Below are 17,414 nucleotides of genomic sequence, written 5' to 3' on the forward strand. Positions count from 1 at the left end.
GCCGCCACCATCTGCCGGTCGAGGCTTGGCTGTTGTTACGATGCTAGGCTGGCTTCAGCAGAGCTTCCAGACTAAGACAGTCTAGGAAGACAGGCTTGATGGTCTGCTCCAGAAAATCAGCCATCATCTGCTTGGATCACAGGCATATCATCCGCAGCTGACCCTGGGGGTGGTGCAGCGACGGGCCAAGTTTCGATCTATTGTGCACGGGGCTGCCAGGAGTCAGGGGCTGACTTAGTGGCAGGTGACAAGCCAAGAAGCCAGGGTGCACTCCCAGTGGAGTAGTCCCAGGATGCCGGGTGGAGTCGTGTTAGGCATGTCCCATTCTTGATGCTTTCTCCCCAGACATTAGTAGAGGCAGGTGTACCTGCTAGTGACATTCCCTGCAGGCCTTTATAGGGTAGCTATCATCAGGCTAGGGAAATGTAGGAGGAGGGTGCCAAGGTGTGTTGAAAGGCTCACACTTGTAGGAACCAGAGCAGAAACAAGGGCGAGAAATGGGGTTTCTGCTGCTCAGAATTGCCTCAGATTTCTTTTCCCACGTGGACTACCAGCTGGGGTTCGTCCTTGCTTCTCGGGCATGCATGTCTTCGTCTCCTTAGTTGCTCTGGAAGATTCCGTGTTGCTGCAGTGGTGGAACCCTTGTGTCGTTTTGCGCATGTTAACATGCTGGTGGAGGAAGTGAGCTAACAAGCAGGTTGTTGATGCTGTGCACGTTTATTTTGATGTTCCAGATAAAGTTCAGGGAAGTTACCAGCAGCATTTTCTCAAGCATGGCGGCACAGCAGAGCTCACATGTTCCCAGAAGTCCAACTGGGCTCGAGTGGTGTGGAAGTTCCAGAACAGCGTGTTAAAGGCTGACAGCCCCAAGTACAGCCTGCTGGGCAGGAAAAACTTGCTCATCTTCAACTTGTCTGCAGGGGACAGCGGGGTCTACCAGTGTCTGTCGGAGGAAATGGTGAAGAATAAAACCGTCTCCCAGGAGCTCGCAAAGCACATTTTGCAGGTGAAGTTAGCCGCACACACTCTGGTGGCTCCCACCCTGCCGGCTGTTCAGACAGAAGAGAGTAGAATTGCCCCCAGAGTGTTGGCGGGAGCCACCCTAGGGGCCGCTCCCCAGACACCAGTTGTGCGGGTCACCACACCTGGTGCCGTGATGACCCCACCCTCCCACCTCGCACCCACGAGCATGCCCTGCCAGCCGAAGGTCGTCATCAACACCATCCCACAGGTCCACTCGGAGAAGACCATGTACCTCAAGTCCAGTGACAATCGCCTCCTCATGTTTCTCTTCCTCTTCTTCTTTGCATTGTTCCTCTGTCTCTTTTCCTACAACTGCTACAAAGGCTACCTACCCAGCCCGTGTCTAAAATTCCGCTCCGTTATGTTACTCGGGAAGAAAAAGCCCAAATCCGATTTCTCTGACTGTGAGCAGAATGTGAAGGAAACGTTGGTGGAGCAGGGGAGCTTCTCTCAGCAAAATGGGGAGCAGCCCAAGCCGGCGCTGGACACGGGCTACGAGACGGAGCAGGACACCATCACCAGCAAGCTCCCCACCGACCGCGAGGACTCCCAGAGGATCGACGACCTTCCTGTCAAGGACAAGCCGTTTGATGTGAAATGTGAGCTGAAGTACGCGGACTCGGACGCTGACGGGGACTGAGGCGGGCTGCCTCTCCTCTTCAGATGCCTGGCGAGGTCCTCCCGGCTGGCTGGCTGAGCACAGGCGCGTTGGGTGGCAAGGGCGTCTGTGCGCAGGTGCCTCTCGTGCTCTGCCAGGCAGTGATCCCATCCAGTCCCGCCCTGCGTAGAGAAGCCCCCATGCACAGACCCCAGTCCTCTTGTCTGTTAGGTTGAGCTTACGACTTGGTTTCTCTGACCTTTTGGGAAGCAGCAGGCGGCACACCCTGGTCACGTGTGCCCCAGCTGGCTAGCGTGCTGGAGAATGCACCTGCAGGAGGAGCCGCCGACTCACCTGAGCCCTTGCTTTTGTTGGGAGAGACACAGGCTCAGCCAAGCCCGTTGGCCCAAGACGAGTTGTACCTTCAGCCTTCCCTCCTCATCGCGGCCACTAACAAGTAATTTAATTCCAGATTGGAAATGACATTTTAGTTTATCAGTTTGGTAACTTATAGTCTGTTGTCCAGATTGGCACGAACCTTGTCTGCCACTTAATTTTTTTAGGATTTTCGTTTTGTTGTGTTGGTGTTTTTTTTTTTAATTTCTGGAGCAGATGAAGAAGATGTATCTTCTAGACCTTATTGTGTATCGGGATAGAATACGGCTTAAGTTGCTGATGATTCTCAGGGATGAACTTACTTTTGCTACATGTGTTCTTTCTGCTTTTAGAAATGCAAACCCAAAACCATCTTTTGAGCACGCTTACTTTTTTTTTTCTCCTTCTTCATTACTTGAGGGAAATGTTGTTGCTCTCAGAAAGGTTTTTGTTTTGTCCTTTTTGTGTGTGTTTTTCTCCTTTTTAAAAACCTTCTGAAGATGAGAAAGCAGCAGAGGACTGCCACACATCCATACAACTGGATTTGGGATTTTGAGCAGGGACAGTGACCTCGCGGGCTCCAGGTGACGCCCAGACAGCGGAGGCTGGGCTGCACCAAGCCACAGGTGAAGGAGTGAGCACCTTACAACTGGATGCACACAGCCACTGGCTGAAACCTTCTGTCCAGACTGACAGTGCTAGCCAGGACTTCCATGGCTTTCTGAACATCTTTTTCTTTGCTTTGATCTCACACCCACGGCCCATCTACATGAGCTTCTCCACAACTGGAAACGGCCTAGGCGGTGGTAGGCGGGCAGCTGCTCCAGAGGGCCTGGGAGACGCCCTGCGTAGACCGTCGGCCACGCCGGACCTGCCTCTTGGTGGTGGAAGGTGTAAGTGGGTGGTACGATGTCACCTTTTGTTTATTACCTTCACCCTTCCCTGACCCTCTGTGAATACCATCAGAGGAGACGTTCTTCCTGGCAAGAGCAATAAACTCTGGATTTTGTGTGCCTGTGTAGACAGCCTCATCTTCCAGTATGATATCATTGGACCATTTTGGTGTAAACATTTGTGTTTTATAAGATTTACTTTGTTTTTATTTTTCTACTTTGACTTGTATAAATATGAAAAGTAACTGAATAAATAAGAAATACACGTCCTCGATCTGGGCAAGACTTTATTGAGCCGACGAGCTGCATTTGGCTACCTCCCGCTCTGCAGTGTTGAAGTTGGTGTGTGTTGTGCGTGGGGTGCTCCCAGGCTTCCGCCCTGTGTCCCTGCATGGCCCCAGGGGGGCGGGCAGCAGAAGGTGGGCCTGGGGCAGCCGTGAAGTCACTCACTTTCTTTTCGTGTCATCCGTGTCCATTTCCTGGTTGAGTTTGCCTTTCTGAGCATGTGACGCGTTCCTGCTGACGTTTCCTCAGTGCCTTCTCTCTTTTCTATCCTTTTCTGTCTCGCAGCCTCATCTCCTAAGCCCCTCCCTCCTTCTGGCTCCTCCTCCCTGTCCTGTCTGAGCCCTGACTCATCTTCTTCTCCCCGGAGCCCCTGGCCAGCCTCCGGCTTGGGCTCTGAGACCGCCACGGTCACCTTGCTGCCGCCCTTCCTAAGTGACCAGGCACAGCACGTGCATGCCCTGGGGACCTTCCAACTCTTCTGTCAGGCCACAGGTGAGTGGCACACCTCTGTGCGCCCGCCACACCTTCACCTGGTCGTCTCCCTCCAGAGGCCCTGGCCGGACAGTGTGGGGGCCATGACCAGGCACCAGGGCCTGACGCTGAATGTGGGGGGTGGGTGGGCAGATGGGTGGCTTCACAGTGGGGCACACGTGTTCTCACCTGCGTTGACCCATCCGTTGCTTCAGGCCTGCATCCCATGGGTAAGGTCATTCCATGTTTGTATTGCGATATGATCTGAGGGAAACTGGACTATCAGCTGAAGCTGTAGATAGCATACAGTGGGGGTCAACAAACTTCTTCTGTAAAGAGCCAGATAAACATTTGCGGCTTTGCGGGTTACGTGGTTGTAACTACTCGACTCTGCTGTTGTATCGTGAGAGCAGCCACAGACAGTACATAACGAAACTTTTATCTGCAAAAGTCAGTGGCGGGCCAACCCATGGTGTATAGAATTGCTTATATTTCTGCTGACAATTTGGAGTTTGATATATGTGAAAATTAAAAACGATTAATTTCAGAGCTTCCAGAATGGGAATTTTGTAAATGCCTTGCTTTATAATTATTTAAAAACAGCAAAGACTAAGAGTCTAGTGTATCCCCCACAGACAAAAGAGGTGTTTGCCTTATGTTGGTAAATATTCTGATGGGGCACCTGCTCTTGAGAGGCAGTAGAATGGCCAAGACCAAGTTTCTGATGTTTCCTGGGCTTTGGACAGTGTCCCAGTGCCCTGGCCTTTCCGTGTGGGTATTCTGATTAATCAGTAGATACAGAAAGGAGGAGATGACACAGACCCGTGGTGATTTCCCGATGGGGAGAATAAGCTAAGTGAGGAGGGAAAACAAATTTTTCTTGAGATTTTAATATATGAAAAGCTACTGAGAGTTTTGAGCTCCTACCCGTTTTTTTCCCTTTGAAATAACCTGTAAGAGCCTTTTTGTGGCCTGTGCGTCCACGGTAGATCCAGCAGATCTGTTTGCAGCTTGTGGCCCTGCACAGACCATGGGTGGTGACAGGGACAGCATGCCCTCTGCATGCAGAGCTCTGTGGAGACACATCTCAGAAGGGCTGTGTGCCCTCTCAGCTCTGCACGGTACTGTGGACCAAACCTGTGCTGGCCGCGTGTGGCAGTTGGACACCTGAGTGATGCTTGTCATCCATCCAGGGCCAGCGGCTGCTTCATGGCCTCCCAGCAGCAGCTGCTGCATCCTTCCCAGGCTCGCTGTTAGGAACCTCCTCGTCTGTTGGGAGAATTGCAAAATCTTGGTGCTAGGCTAATATGACCTTCAGAGGACCCAGGGCGTCCTTGTTGGCCAATATACCAAAGAAAATAAATAAATTGCCATTGAGTCAATTCCGACTCATAGCAACCCTATAGGGCAGAGTAGAACTGCCCCATAGGGGTTCCAAGGAGCACCTGGTGAATTCAAACTGCTGACCTTCTTGGTTAGCAGACATAGCTCTTAACCAGTACGCCACCAGGGTTTCCATATAGTGAGGCATATAGTGACGAGAGCCATTATGTTTTTAAATTTAAGATCCTTGGATTTATGTTACCTGTTATGCACGGTATGTGGGTATGCGCACGTGTGTTTATGCACACACGTCCCTGGAACTGGGCAAGAATGAAAAAACTGGTGCCTGCGGAAAACAGATTTCGCTGTTGCCATTGAGCAGAAATTGCTTCAGGTATCTCAAACCTGGACAATTTAATTCAGGGAATTGGCTCCAAAGATGTCGTAAGGGCTGCGGGAGCAAGAATGAGAAGAGAAGTAAGGTTATCCGCAGATTGGTGACGGCAGGAGGCAGGAAAGGAAGAAGTACTACTCGGAGCTTGTGCTTGCTGTGTTGCTGAGGTGGGACTGCCAGATCCCCTGCCCCTCACTGCTCCACGGCGGCTCTGACGGCTCTTGCGGCCACCACTGCTGGAGGTGCCTCCAGAAGCCGGAAAAACATTTTTCCCTCCCCATTGCGCTCCCATCTCCTGCCAGGCCCTCCCACGGCAGAACCCCAAGGAAAGCTAATGGCAGAGGGTCTGGGAAATGTAGTTTGTAGTCTTCCAGCCCCCTGCAAAGAGAAAGTGTATAGAAGGGAGGGTGAGGAGCTGAGGGGGAAAGGCTGGTACGAGATATGTCATGTTCCCTCACAGATGAGGAAGACGAGGCTTACTGTGGCCAGGGCAGGTGGTGAACCCCATGCTCCCTGTAGCTCACCCTGGGATTGGGGCCCCTGGGTTTTGAATTCCCCCAGTAGGTGGTTCTGGGGGCCCTAAGGATACAGGACAGTTGGATCAGGGTCTGCAGACTTAATGCTTCCTGGAGCTGTATTCAAACTGAGGTGGGACCAGAGACCACCTAGAAGTCCCGGGGAGACTTTTCTGGGAAGAGAGATGTTGCCCGTGTTGTTTTCTGCTGCCTGCTGCCATCGGGACCTGAGGCAAAGAAGGAAAGATTATCTGTGGTAGCTTAAGGCCCAGTGTCCTGAGAGTGAGTGTTGCTTGAGGGGAGGCTCAGAGCATCTGAATTTCTTCCCTCTCAGAACTGCCTGAGGGTCTCAGAGCAGCCCAGAGCAGGTTGGCTGCTGGGGGAGGGGCGGCTTGGAGCCCCGCCTGAGGTTTTTCTCTCCTAAGGTGGGTGTAATCACAGTAGTGGGAAATAACTTTACAGCTCCCTGAGAAAGGCCTACAGATTGTTTTTAGACTATGAGATCTGAGGAGGGGACATACACCTCCCAGGCTGTCTTGCCCCTCTAATGGGGCAGTTTTCTACGTCAGAGGAACAAAACAGAATTCTGGCCAGGTTCCCTGTGGTCTGGGGAAATAAATGTAAGCATCAAAACTTTTGCAGAACTCAGGGAATCCGACGGGGTACCTCCAGTGTCTGTGGAGGAGAAAGGCACCCTCACTTGATCTCCCAGAGCACTTGGGGAGGGTTCTTCCGGAGTCCTGGTGGTTCCGAAATGCTGACCGTTTGTGCACCCTGCATCTGCTGAACCCTCCTCAGTGGGTCTCCCAGTGGAGCTGTGGTAAGGAAGGATCAGCTTGTGCCCCACTTAGAGGCCATGCTTTGAAACTGCCAGAAATCTGTTTACGGAGCTCCTGCTGTAGGCTGGGCTCCGGGCAGAGAACTTTGCAAACATTATCTCATTTAAGTATCATACCAGTTCACACAGCAGATAATCATAACTCCCATCTTAAAGATGAGGAAACTGAAGCTCAGAGAGGTTTCCAGTGGCATGCTCAGAGCCCCATCAGTGGTGGAGCCAGTGTTCAAGGCCATGCCCATCTATCTAACAAACCACCACAAAATTTAAAAGCTTAACACAGTAAGTCATTTTGCTACTGCTCAGAATCTCCAGTTAGATCCAGGCTCAGGCAGGACACCTTGATGTTGCCCCACGCAGTGCCAGTGGGAGAGTCTGAAATGGGTCTGGGGGATGTATTTCCAAGATGGCTCATACACACAGATGGCAGGTTGGTGCTCAGTGAGGAGCATAGTTCCTTTTAGGGGCCTACTTCTCTCCAGGTGAGGTCCTCCACGAGGCTGCTTGGGGTTCACCGAGCATGGTGGCTGGCTTCCAAGAGCTTCTCACTCAAGAAACAAGAAGCCCAAGAGGCAAGAGGTCAATGCTGCCAATTTTCTAAGGCCTGGGCCCAGAAACTACTGTAATAGAGTCTATTGGTCAAGGAGTCAAAGAACCCAACCCCGCCCATTTGACGTCCCCATTTAGGTGTGTGTGTATTGGGCAAGAATGAAAAGACTAGTGTGTATATGTGTGGTGTATGTGTGGAGTGCATGTGTACATACAGCGGTTCTCCAGATTGCCGCTGGCTTCCCTCAGAGAGGGGTATGTGTGCATTACGGAGAAGTAGGAAAATACTGACAAATAGAAGACGTCCTCAGAAGGAGAAATTAAGTTACCATGTGGTCATATTCTACTTTTTTGAAATAATGAATCCATGTTCCATGTGGAAAAATTAGAATAATACAGAGAAGCAAAAAAGAAAACGAATGCTACCACCTGGACATAACCACATTTAGCTTTATTTTGTCACATATAAATATGAATGCAGACGTTGTTGTTGTTATTAGGTGCCGTCGAGTCAGTTCCGACTCATAGCGACCCTGTGCACAACAAAACGAAACACTGCGCAGTCCTGCGCCATCCTTACAATCGTTGTTATGCTTGAGCTCATTGTTGCAGCCACCTTGTCAATCCACCCCGTTGAGGGTCTTCCTCTTTTCCACTGACCCTGTACTCTGCCAAGCATGATGTCCTTCTCCAGGGACTGATCCCTCCTGACAACATGTCCCAAGTATGTAAGACCCAGTCTCGCCATCCTTGCCTCTGAGGAGCATTCTGGCTGCACTTCTTCCAAGACAGATTTGTTCGTTCTTTTTGCAGTCCATGGTATAGTCAGTATTCTTGACCAACACTGCAGTTCAAAGGTGTCAGTTCTTCTTCGGCCTTCCTTATTCACCGTACAGCTTTCACATGCATGTGATTCAATTGAAAATACCATGGCTTGGGTCAGGCGCACCTTAGTCTTCAAGGTGACATCTTTGCTTTTCAACACTGTAAAGAGGTCCTTTGCAGCAAATTTACCCAATGCAATGCATCTTTTGATTTCTTGACAGCTGCTTCCATGGTTATTGATTGTGGATCCAAGTAAAATGAAATCCGTGACAGCTCCAGTCTTTTCTCCAGATAGATATTATATGTTTTTACATATGTACATGTATATACAAATATGTGTATTACAAATTATGGATGTGTATATGCGTGTGTATATGTGTCTACACATACAGAAATGTGTCTACGTAACTTTTGTAACAAAAGCAGGATCTTTCCTTCCCCCTATGCAGTGGCATAGCTTCCAGCATCACAGCAGTGTGCAAGCCACTGCAGTACAACAAACTGACAGGTGGGGGTAAACTCCAATAAGAGGGAATAGGAAATTACGTGACAGTGGATTTAGTGTACCGAGCAGATGCATTCTGGAAAAGTGGAGGCAAATGTAATCCCATTTTATGTTCAGCCTCTAGGGTGGCTGTGGGGGAGGCATTAGCCACTTAAAGCTTAACCCAGGTGAACCCTTTCAAAGGAGAATGCTGACCCCCAGTGTTTTTATTTTCTGAATGTGGACATTCAAGCACATTGATAATCCAGTTGTCGTTTCATTTGTGAACAAAAATGAGGGTAAAAATCTTTGTCAGTCATGTGGAGTCTCGTCCTTACCGAGAACCGTCCCAGCATGGAGGTGTCTGCCCTGCCCTTCAGGAGGGAGGCTGTGAGGTCGCCGACTCTCCTGCTGGGGCAGTGTCTAGACGTTATTAAGCAATTTGACAGGAGTTATTTTTCACATCCCCCTGAGCTTCGGGGATCAGGAGTCCAATGAAGGAAGAAGGTTCCAGAATTGCTGGTAAGGCTGCCTGCACTGAGGGCCGCCTGTCAGGAGAGGAGCACGCTGGAATTACTCTCTTCAGCAGGGCCTTTAACTGAATATGGAAATTCAAACCTGTGGCCTTGCATCCACCTGGCATCACTGTGGCATCTAGTGGCATTTCTGCCCATTTATATTTTTTCCCTACCCTGAAAACTCCCCATCACCTCTGGGAAAGATTTCACGGTAGTGTGTGGCTTACCTAGGGGAGCATCCTAGGTCCCAGGACTGCAAGAAGGTGGCAGGGCTGATGTGTGAGGTCGGGCCACCCTGTCCACAGTGGGCATTGTGAGCGGTAGGCTGGTCCTTCAGGAATTGGCTGAAAGCGATGGTGCCTGCTGCAGAGGCATGAAGTCAGCTGAGCGACCAGTACCTGGGCCTGGGAGCGTCTGCCACGTCTTGTGTGGGGCACAGGCAGCCCGCTGGGCCCCAGAGCACATTGCCTGACGCTGGAGTGGGACTACTTCAGTGTTCCTGGTTTAGGTTTGTGGGCAGTGTGCTGTATGCGGTGGACTTTCTCACCTGCTTTAGCTGCATGCCCTCTTCACGTTGAAACCCTCTTCTGGACTGAGCAGAGAGGGTGCCCAGATGTGCACTGCCAAGCACCCCGCAGCAGTCGGCTCACCAAGTGCCCAGGGTGCCAGGGAGGCAGTTTCCAGTGCCTGGCCTGCCCCAGCACCTCCAGGCCCTGCCAGGGTGGGTGGGCTCACCCCGGAGAGCCAGAATAGGCTGTCATGGGCAGGTCCCTCAGAGAGGTGTTTCTGAGGGCTGGCGTCTCCACACATCCTCTCTTGAAGATGCAAGATGGCTTTACACCCCAACCCTGCGCAGTTGCCTATGGAGGCGCTGTTCCCTCCAGGGGATGATATTCCAGGGTGGGCCTTGGGATCTGTGGTGAGAAGGCCCTGTGGCTGCCATACAAGTCACACAAACTGGGTGGCATGAAATAGCAGAAATTTATTCTCACAGTTTTTAGAGGCCGGAAGAGTCAAGGTTCCAGCAGGACTGTGTTTCCCAGAGGCTCCAGGGGAGAACCTTGCTGTTGTCTCTCCCAGCTTCTAGTGGCTGTTGCCAGTCCTCGGTGTACCAGGGCTCATGGCCACATCATGCAGCTTCTCCTCTGTGGTCACACTGACTGCTCCTCTGTGTGTGTCACCTCTCTTGTAAGGACGTCTCTGATTACATTTAGGGGCCACCAGCAGTCCAGGACCATCTCAAGATCCTTAGCTTTATCTCATCTGCACGTAAGGTCCACTCTCAGGTTCCAGGGACTAGGACCTGGATGTTCTGGGGCCACCACTGAGCTCAGTGCTGACATGGAGCACGCTGGGGAGGAGCGTTAGGAAGTCAGGGCCTCTGGAGACCCAGCCATGGACCCAAGCCCATCTGCTCCTGCCAAGCTGCTACCTCTTGCCTTTGGGTGTGCTTGTGGCCTTCCAGTGTCCAAGGGGCCGGGACTGTGTAAGACCAGCCATCTGCTCCCACTGAGTGCCCAACCAGCCTGTGGACTCTCATGCAGGCCTTGGGGGAAAGCCAGACAGGAAGTTGGAGCTGCTATTCTCATCTCCTCTGACTGGGTTACGCTTCTGTGCCCTTTGTCCTTTTCTCCAAAGGAGAGCAGAGCCCATTGAGAAAGGCATTCACACTTGTTCGAGGGTTGGCCTGGGAGTCTCTGTCCTTCAGTCCCCAAGATGCCATACTTGTTGCATTGACAAATGGCCTAGCCCTTTCCTGTGAGGTGAGGGGTCCTTGCCATGTGACTCCTCTTGGGCCTTAACCAGGGTGGGTGCTGAGCTTGGCCCTGGCTTAGAGGCTTCCACAGAATGGAGACAGGGCCAGGTAGGCAGAGGGATCCTTCAGGGCTGAGGCTTGGGCCGTGTGTACAGGAAGGACCCCTGGCCCCAGGAGGGAGGAGCTGGGAGAGCCCCAGCCCCATGGGCAGCTGGTGTCCTTGGTGCACAGAGCCCCAGCGTCCTCAGAGAACCATCTTCTTGGGGGTGCTCCAGGCACAGTGGTGGGATCAGCTCAATGGCAGCAGGAGGCCCAGCCTGTGGGTGTGTGTGGAAGATGGACTAGTCCCTGTGGGCTGCATGCCAGGGTCCCACATGGAGGTGCATGTACTGCTTAGCAGCCACGTGGATACTGGGCAGGGATGTTACCAAAGAAGTTCTGGCAGTCGGGGTCAATCCCATTAGATGTCCCCTCTCCCGGGGTGGTCTAGTCCCCTCTGGGGGAGATGGGAGTCAGTTGGGAGGGGTCCCCACCATGCTTTCTTAGGTCACTTTCCCAAAGCTCCTCACATAGCTTGGCCACAGAACCCTGACCGGGGGGCCATCTTAGATGCTGTGCGAGGGGTGAGGGGCAGGGTGGAGCCTCGAACAGTCCCCACACCCTGCCGGTTGTGGGGTAGATACCAGGACCACTCATCAGGGTGCCTCCCAAGGCTGATGGGCAGGAGTTTGCACCACGGTGGGTAAGCATGCCCTTGTCACGGTCATGGGTGCGGAGATCAGGCAGGTTAGGGGTGTGTGTCCCTCCTCTGGGCCCCCATCCCTCCCCAGCCTGAGGAGGCAGTCTCTCCTCTGAAGCCAGAGGTGCTGCTGATGGGCCACAGCTGTGCCCGCCCCACCCATTCCACAGCCGGGGGGCCCCTGCAGGCAGTGAACACCCCAGCCAGGTCTTTTCCTTGAGGTGTCAAGGTGGGGCCTGAGACAGGTGGGGTGCTTCCAGAGGCCCTGGCCGGGAGACGGGTGGAAGGAGGTTCATGGGTCAGCATTTGGACCTTTCTGGAGCCACATCTGTGGGCCAGGTGCCAGCTGACAGCCCAGTGCCCCCTGCTCAGATGCCTGGTTTAACTCTCTCCCTCTCTCTTCAATCTCCTGTGCATTCAGAATGAGGTGGATAGTTTTAAAAAGGATAATGGCACGTAAGTAACATTTTTAATACCTTCCTATGATCAAGTGCATGTCTAAAAATGCTGATGCTTACCAGTGTCCTTGTGCCAGGAGGTGTGTGTGCCACCTGCTTTCCGTACCTGGTGTGTAATGCCCCAGGAGCTGCAGGGTTTCTGGGAGGTTTGCTGCTGAGGTTTCTTGCCCGTGTGGTTCAGCTCAGGCCACTCAGATCCTTTGTCCCAGGGGCTCAGGTGCGAGAACCTTCCAGAATCCCTGGTGATCCATCTCTGTGGCCCCAGTCCTCCAGCTGGATCCCAGGGCATGTCACCTGTCAGACAGGGATATGAGAGGAGGGAGGAGATTATGCTTTTTTAGAACTGAGTCTCATGTCTATCCAAAGAAATATCTCTCATTACTTGATCAGGATAGCTCACGAGAGTCAGTATTTAAAATCAGAGTCTGCCTGGATGCCCATCGGAGCCCTGGTGGTGCATTAGGCTGCTGACCAAAAGGTCGGCAGTTCACATCCACCAGCAGCTCCTTGGAAACCCTATGGGGCAGTTCTGCTCTGTCTATAGGGTCGCCATGAGTTGGAATCAACTCGACAACAATGGATTTGGTTTTTGGTTTTGGTTGCCCATCAGTTGGGAAATGACTAGAGAAGATGTGATACCATAGATATTTTCAGTAGTTAAAAGGCAGGAAAAATGCATAATATACAGTTGTCCACGGCCTGAGTTCTAAACACTGAGTGGGAAAAACAAGTTATAGAATGACAGGGTTAAAAAAAAAAAAGCCTGCACAGAAAATAGCCAAACAAGCCCACCAGGGCTTGTCCACAAGGCGGGACCTTCAAAGCAGCCCTTAGGGGCTGGAAGAACGAGGCTGTTGTGCAAAACACCTTTGGACACACTTTTCAGAGTACCCTTGAGCATCTATGGCATGTACTTTTTTTTCCTTCAAAATAGCACTTTATTTTTTTGATTATAAAGCATAGTTGTTTGTTCTAGTGAAATTGGAAAATACAAAGAAAAAATCTCAGCAACCCTAAATTTAACTGTTTGGACACAGCCACCACCTGCACAATGGCTGTCTTCAGGCCTTTTCTCTGTGTATACATATGAGCCTGCGTGTAGGTGTGTACACACGTATGTATACACACACCTGTATGTACATACATGTATGCACACATGCATGTTCACGTTTTTTCATTTAACACAATGTTGTTGCACTTTGCCATGTTACTGAGTGTCCTTGAAGGAAACCCGTTTTATGAGAACCTCGCTGGCCATCGTGTCATTTATATGCCCCTGGTTGGGCATTTCCCACCTTCTCACTGATACGAGCAGGGCTCCAGTGACCTCTTCGGTATGGTCCTATCCTTTCCTCAGGATTCGTTCCTAGGATTGTCCAATTAAAGGATCTGAACTTAGGCCCTTGGGATGGGAGTTCGTGATGAACCAGAACTGTGTGAGTTATTGATCAAGGAGGTGGAGAGAGGTGAACAGCTGCCACATTTGGTGAAGACGGCAGTAGTCCTATGGGAAACTCCAGAATAAAAAGAACTTTAGTTAAAATGGAAAATACCTTCCTTAAAAAAAAAAATTGTGACAGAGAAATTGAAAGCCATCTCTGGCCAGCACCATGAGTCTTGATCACCGCGCCCCCCACAGGCAGCCGTGGGGACTTCCCCGCTCCCCAGCGCTCATGGCTCATGCGCGCGCTCCACACAGAGCCCTCCCAGGGGCAATGGCGGCGCTGTTGGTGCAGGATGGTTTTAATCCTGTCACTCTGCAATTGTTCTGCCTGCTCACTATTTTTGAACTCTAGCCACAGATACAAAGATCTAGGTCCTTCCTTTTAAGTACTGAATGTACTCCTGATTAAAAAAAAAAAAAAAAAACCGTTGCCGTTGAGTCAATTTGAGACTCACGATACCACTTATTTAATCATTCTCAGGTTGAAGGCATCTAGGTAGAATCTAATTTAAAAAACTGGTTCTCATGAGGTATGCTGACCATATAGTGGGGATATGGGGGATGTTTCTTTGAGCTGACACTAAAGTCAATTCTAGAAGTATAAAAAGGCCTTCCGTGCAGTGCTAGGCCCTGGGCTGTCGGCCTGACCTGTGTGTCTGTGAGAAAGGGAAGCTGCAGGGCATGTGGGCGGGACAAGCCCCCAGCCTTGGATGACACGTTTAGCTGGCCCCACAGCGCTACCCAGACTGGGAGCAGCAGGTACAAAACAGAAGGGACCTATTCCCCTTGGCCCAGGGTGGGGCCAGGATCAGAGCTCGGGATGTGAGGAAGGAGGCCGTGCCTACAGGCCACTTGAGGGCAGGTCTGGTTGCTTGGGCTGGCTGCTGGGCTGTCTGGGGCCCACCTGGCCCTGTCCAGCTTCCAGCTCAGCCCAGGGTCTGCACACCCTGGACAGGATTAGACTCACAGGAGCTCAACGAGTGTCAGCTTGGCTCTTTCACACCCTTCTCAGACCTCTCTTCAATCCAAGTCTATTGGGAGGCCCTGAGTGGAAAGCAGATTGAGGTGGAGTTGTCCGTTCTGGTATTTTATAGGGGCAAGGAGTTGAGTCCGTCTCGGCCCAGCTGGCTGCTCTCCGGGCCCAGCGTTAAGTCTGTGAATCACCCACTGCCCAGCCCCCACTTCCCAGATGAGAAAGTGGCCCAGGCAGGGAGGCGGAGAGCTGGGTCGCTGCTGGGTACCAGTGGGAGCTCTCGGACCAAGCTTCCCCCCACTGCACTGGAATTAATAAAACGTCCCTTGGCGGCCCTGCATGGGACCCTGCTGTGCTTAGGGTGGGGTTTCTGGAGGGGCAGCCCGTTCCCCCCCTGCACAGCTGGCCAGCGTGGCGTGTGGGAAACTGCCTTCCACAGGCCCGTCTGCTGCCTGGGCGAGGAAATGCCTGGATGCTAGCCTGCTCCTGGCCCCACCCCCCAGGGAGGAGACCTGGGAAACACCCCCACCCCACTCTGCCCATCAGACAAACCAGAGCCTGCCGGGCTGCACCCTCCTGGAAGGGCCCTCACCATCCTGGAGTCTGAGAAGCACTTAGAATAGTTGGCCTCCCTGTCTTTTTTGTAATTAAAATAAAAAGCCCCGAAAGAAAACAGGGGACTAGGCAGTGCTTAAAGAGCAGCAGCCGTGGTGCCGTGGTGCGGCTCCCATCCTAGGCCAGGAGCTCTGTCGCCAGTGGCAGAGGCAGGGCCCCAGGACACGTCAGTCCTGGCCCTGCAGGAGCCTGGCTGTGAACCTGTCGGTGGGCGGGCCTCCCTGGGGGCAGGGGCTTCTGTGGAGAGTGGGCCCAGCCTGTAGTATTGGTGCAGGTTCCCTATCGTCTTCCAGTTCCCAGTGCACGTTGACCACTCCCTCCAGCACTTCCCTAGGTTGGAGTGACTCATTTTGATGAACTGTGGGGTAGGCAGGACCTCGCAGGCGTTTCTCAGCACCCTGGCACCCTCTCCGGACACACTGGGAGACCCCTGGGTGATGCCCATTCTGCCCCACACCTGCCTCTACCTTTGGCTTGGGGGAGGCTCTCCATGCCTGGCCAGGGCCCTGTGCTACCCCCTCTGACGGTGCCGTCTCTGGGCCATGGAGAGCAGAATGGCCCTGGGGAGGAGAGGGCCTTTGGGGCGGAAGGAGGCAACATCAGGCCAGGTGGGACAGCGTGGAATACCCTGGTCCCCCAGAACAGTCACCAAGGCCTCCACCAAGGTGGGGAGGCCCTGGGAACTGCTGGCCCAAGTATGTTCTGCAAGACATGGGCCTGGCTCATGTTTTCTGAAGAAAGGCAGGGTCTATGGCACCACGAAGCCCATGGTGGAGTCAAGGTGCTGGGCACTTGACTGTCATCCTCTCGCTGCCCTCCAGGAGCCACAGCCTGGGAACCACCCCTGGGCCCCAGGCCCATGGGAAGTACCAGGCAGCTGAGTTGAGACCTGCCCTCAGTTAAGTTCAGGTCTAGCTGGGACAAGAGAGAGGATCCTCACTCCCCATGCCAGGGACAGTTCATGAGGCACCTGCATGGATGCTCAGGGGACACAGCAGGGAAACGGTTTGTGTGTCTCCAGGTCCTTCAGATGTTCGCTTTGTCTGGGAGAAGAATGGGCAAGAGCTGGAGACCTGTGTTCCTGTGCAGACCCACACGCTGTCCGATGGCAGGGCCCACGTGCTCAGCTGGCTGCAAGACTCCATCCGAGAGAGCTCTGAGTACCGCTGTTGGGTTCTGTCCTCAGCAGGAAACAGGACCTCAAAAGTGCGGGTCACTGTGATGAGACACGGTAAGTGGGTGCCTGGCCCTGCTCCCCACTTGCAACGTGTTATTAGTCTTCTACTAAGAAAGACGAGGATTTAGCTCTTTCACTGTCTTGGTCATATAGTGCTCCTGCAACGGAGATGCCACAGTGGGCGGCTTTAACAGACAGAGATTAATTCTCCCACAGTCTAGAATGCTGCAAGTCCAAATTCAAGGTATCGACTCCAAGGGAGGCTTTCGCTCTCTATCGGCTCTGGAGGAAGGTCCTCGTCGTCAATCTTCCCCTGATCTAGGAGTTCTCCCGCACAGGGACCCCGGGTCCAAAGGCTGTGCTCTGCTCCCGGCACTGCTTTCTTGGTTGTATGAGGTCCCCCGTCTCTCTGCTTGCTTCTCTTTTATATCTTACGAGATTGGCTCAAGACAAAATCCAATCCTGTAGATTGAGTCCTGCATTATTAACATAATGCCACCTATCCCACCTCATTAACGTCATAGAGATAGGATTACCAACACATAGGAAAATCACATCAGATGACAGAATGGTGGACAATCGATACTGGGAATCATAGCCTAGCCAAGTTGATACACATATTTTTGGGGGACAAAATTCAATCCATGACACCAACACACACACACACATGCTACCAGTCTCCTATTTTTCTCATGTACAAATTTGGGTTAGACTATTATTCAGTGTTTACATTACTAGGATAGCTGAGCCAAGTAGGTCTATTAGGATTTCCTTCCCTGCACTTACGGTTTTCCATGTGGTTAAAATTGTGCCGATTTTCATTGGCTTGTTTCTCAGTTACCATTTATCTACCACCACACTCTGCAGGTGCCTAAGTCTTTGCATAAATGCAGACATATTGGTGTCCTGTTGTTACCTCCCCCCGGAACCTCTGGTCACCTCTAATTGGACAGTTCGCACCCTGTACCAACTTGCCACCCTGGGACTGCCCTTAACCTTGAGGGTGGAGATTCTGTTTCTCTCCTGTTGGATGGTGTTTCCTGGCTCCCGGGTGTTCCTTCCTTGATTTACTCCATTTTTTTTTTTTTTGGTGCTTTAAGTTAAAGTTTACAAATCAAGTCAGTATCTCATACAAAAATTTATATACACCTTGCTATATAC

At 52.1% G+C, this 17,414-nt stretch overlaps 1 protein-coding gene across 1 annotated transcript in view; it reads left to right on the top strand.

Annotated features, from left to right (window-relative positions):
• Positions 1 to 3,163, top strand: part of SEMA4D (semaphorin 4D) — a gene marked incomplete at its 5' end in the record, with an annotated part of 36,897 nt that extends 33,734 nt beyond the window's left edge. Inside the window, one exon of the mRNA XM_049895032.1 lies at positions 735 to 3,163. Coding sequence (XP_049750989.1) covers positions 735 to 1,663 — 929 coding nt within the window. The remainder of the gene's footprint in view (positions 1 to 734) is intronic.
• Between the last annotated feature and the right edge of the window lie 14,251 nt (positions 3,164 to 17,414).

The sequence above is a fragment of the Elephas maximus genome, chromosome 9, assembly GCF_024166365.1.
Source record: "Elephas maximus indicus isolate mEleMax1 chromosome 9, mEleMax1 primary haplotype, whole genome shotgun sequence".
NCBI classification, from domain to species: Eukaryota; Metazoa; Chordata; class Mammalia; order Proboscidea; family Elephantidae; genus Elephas; species Elephas maximus.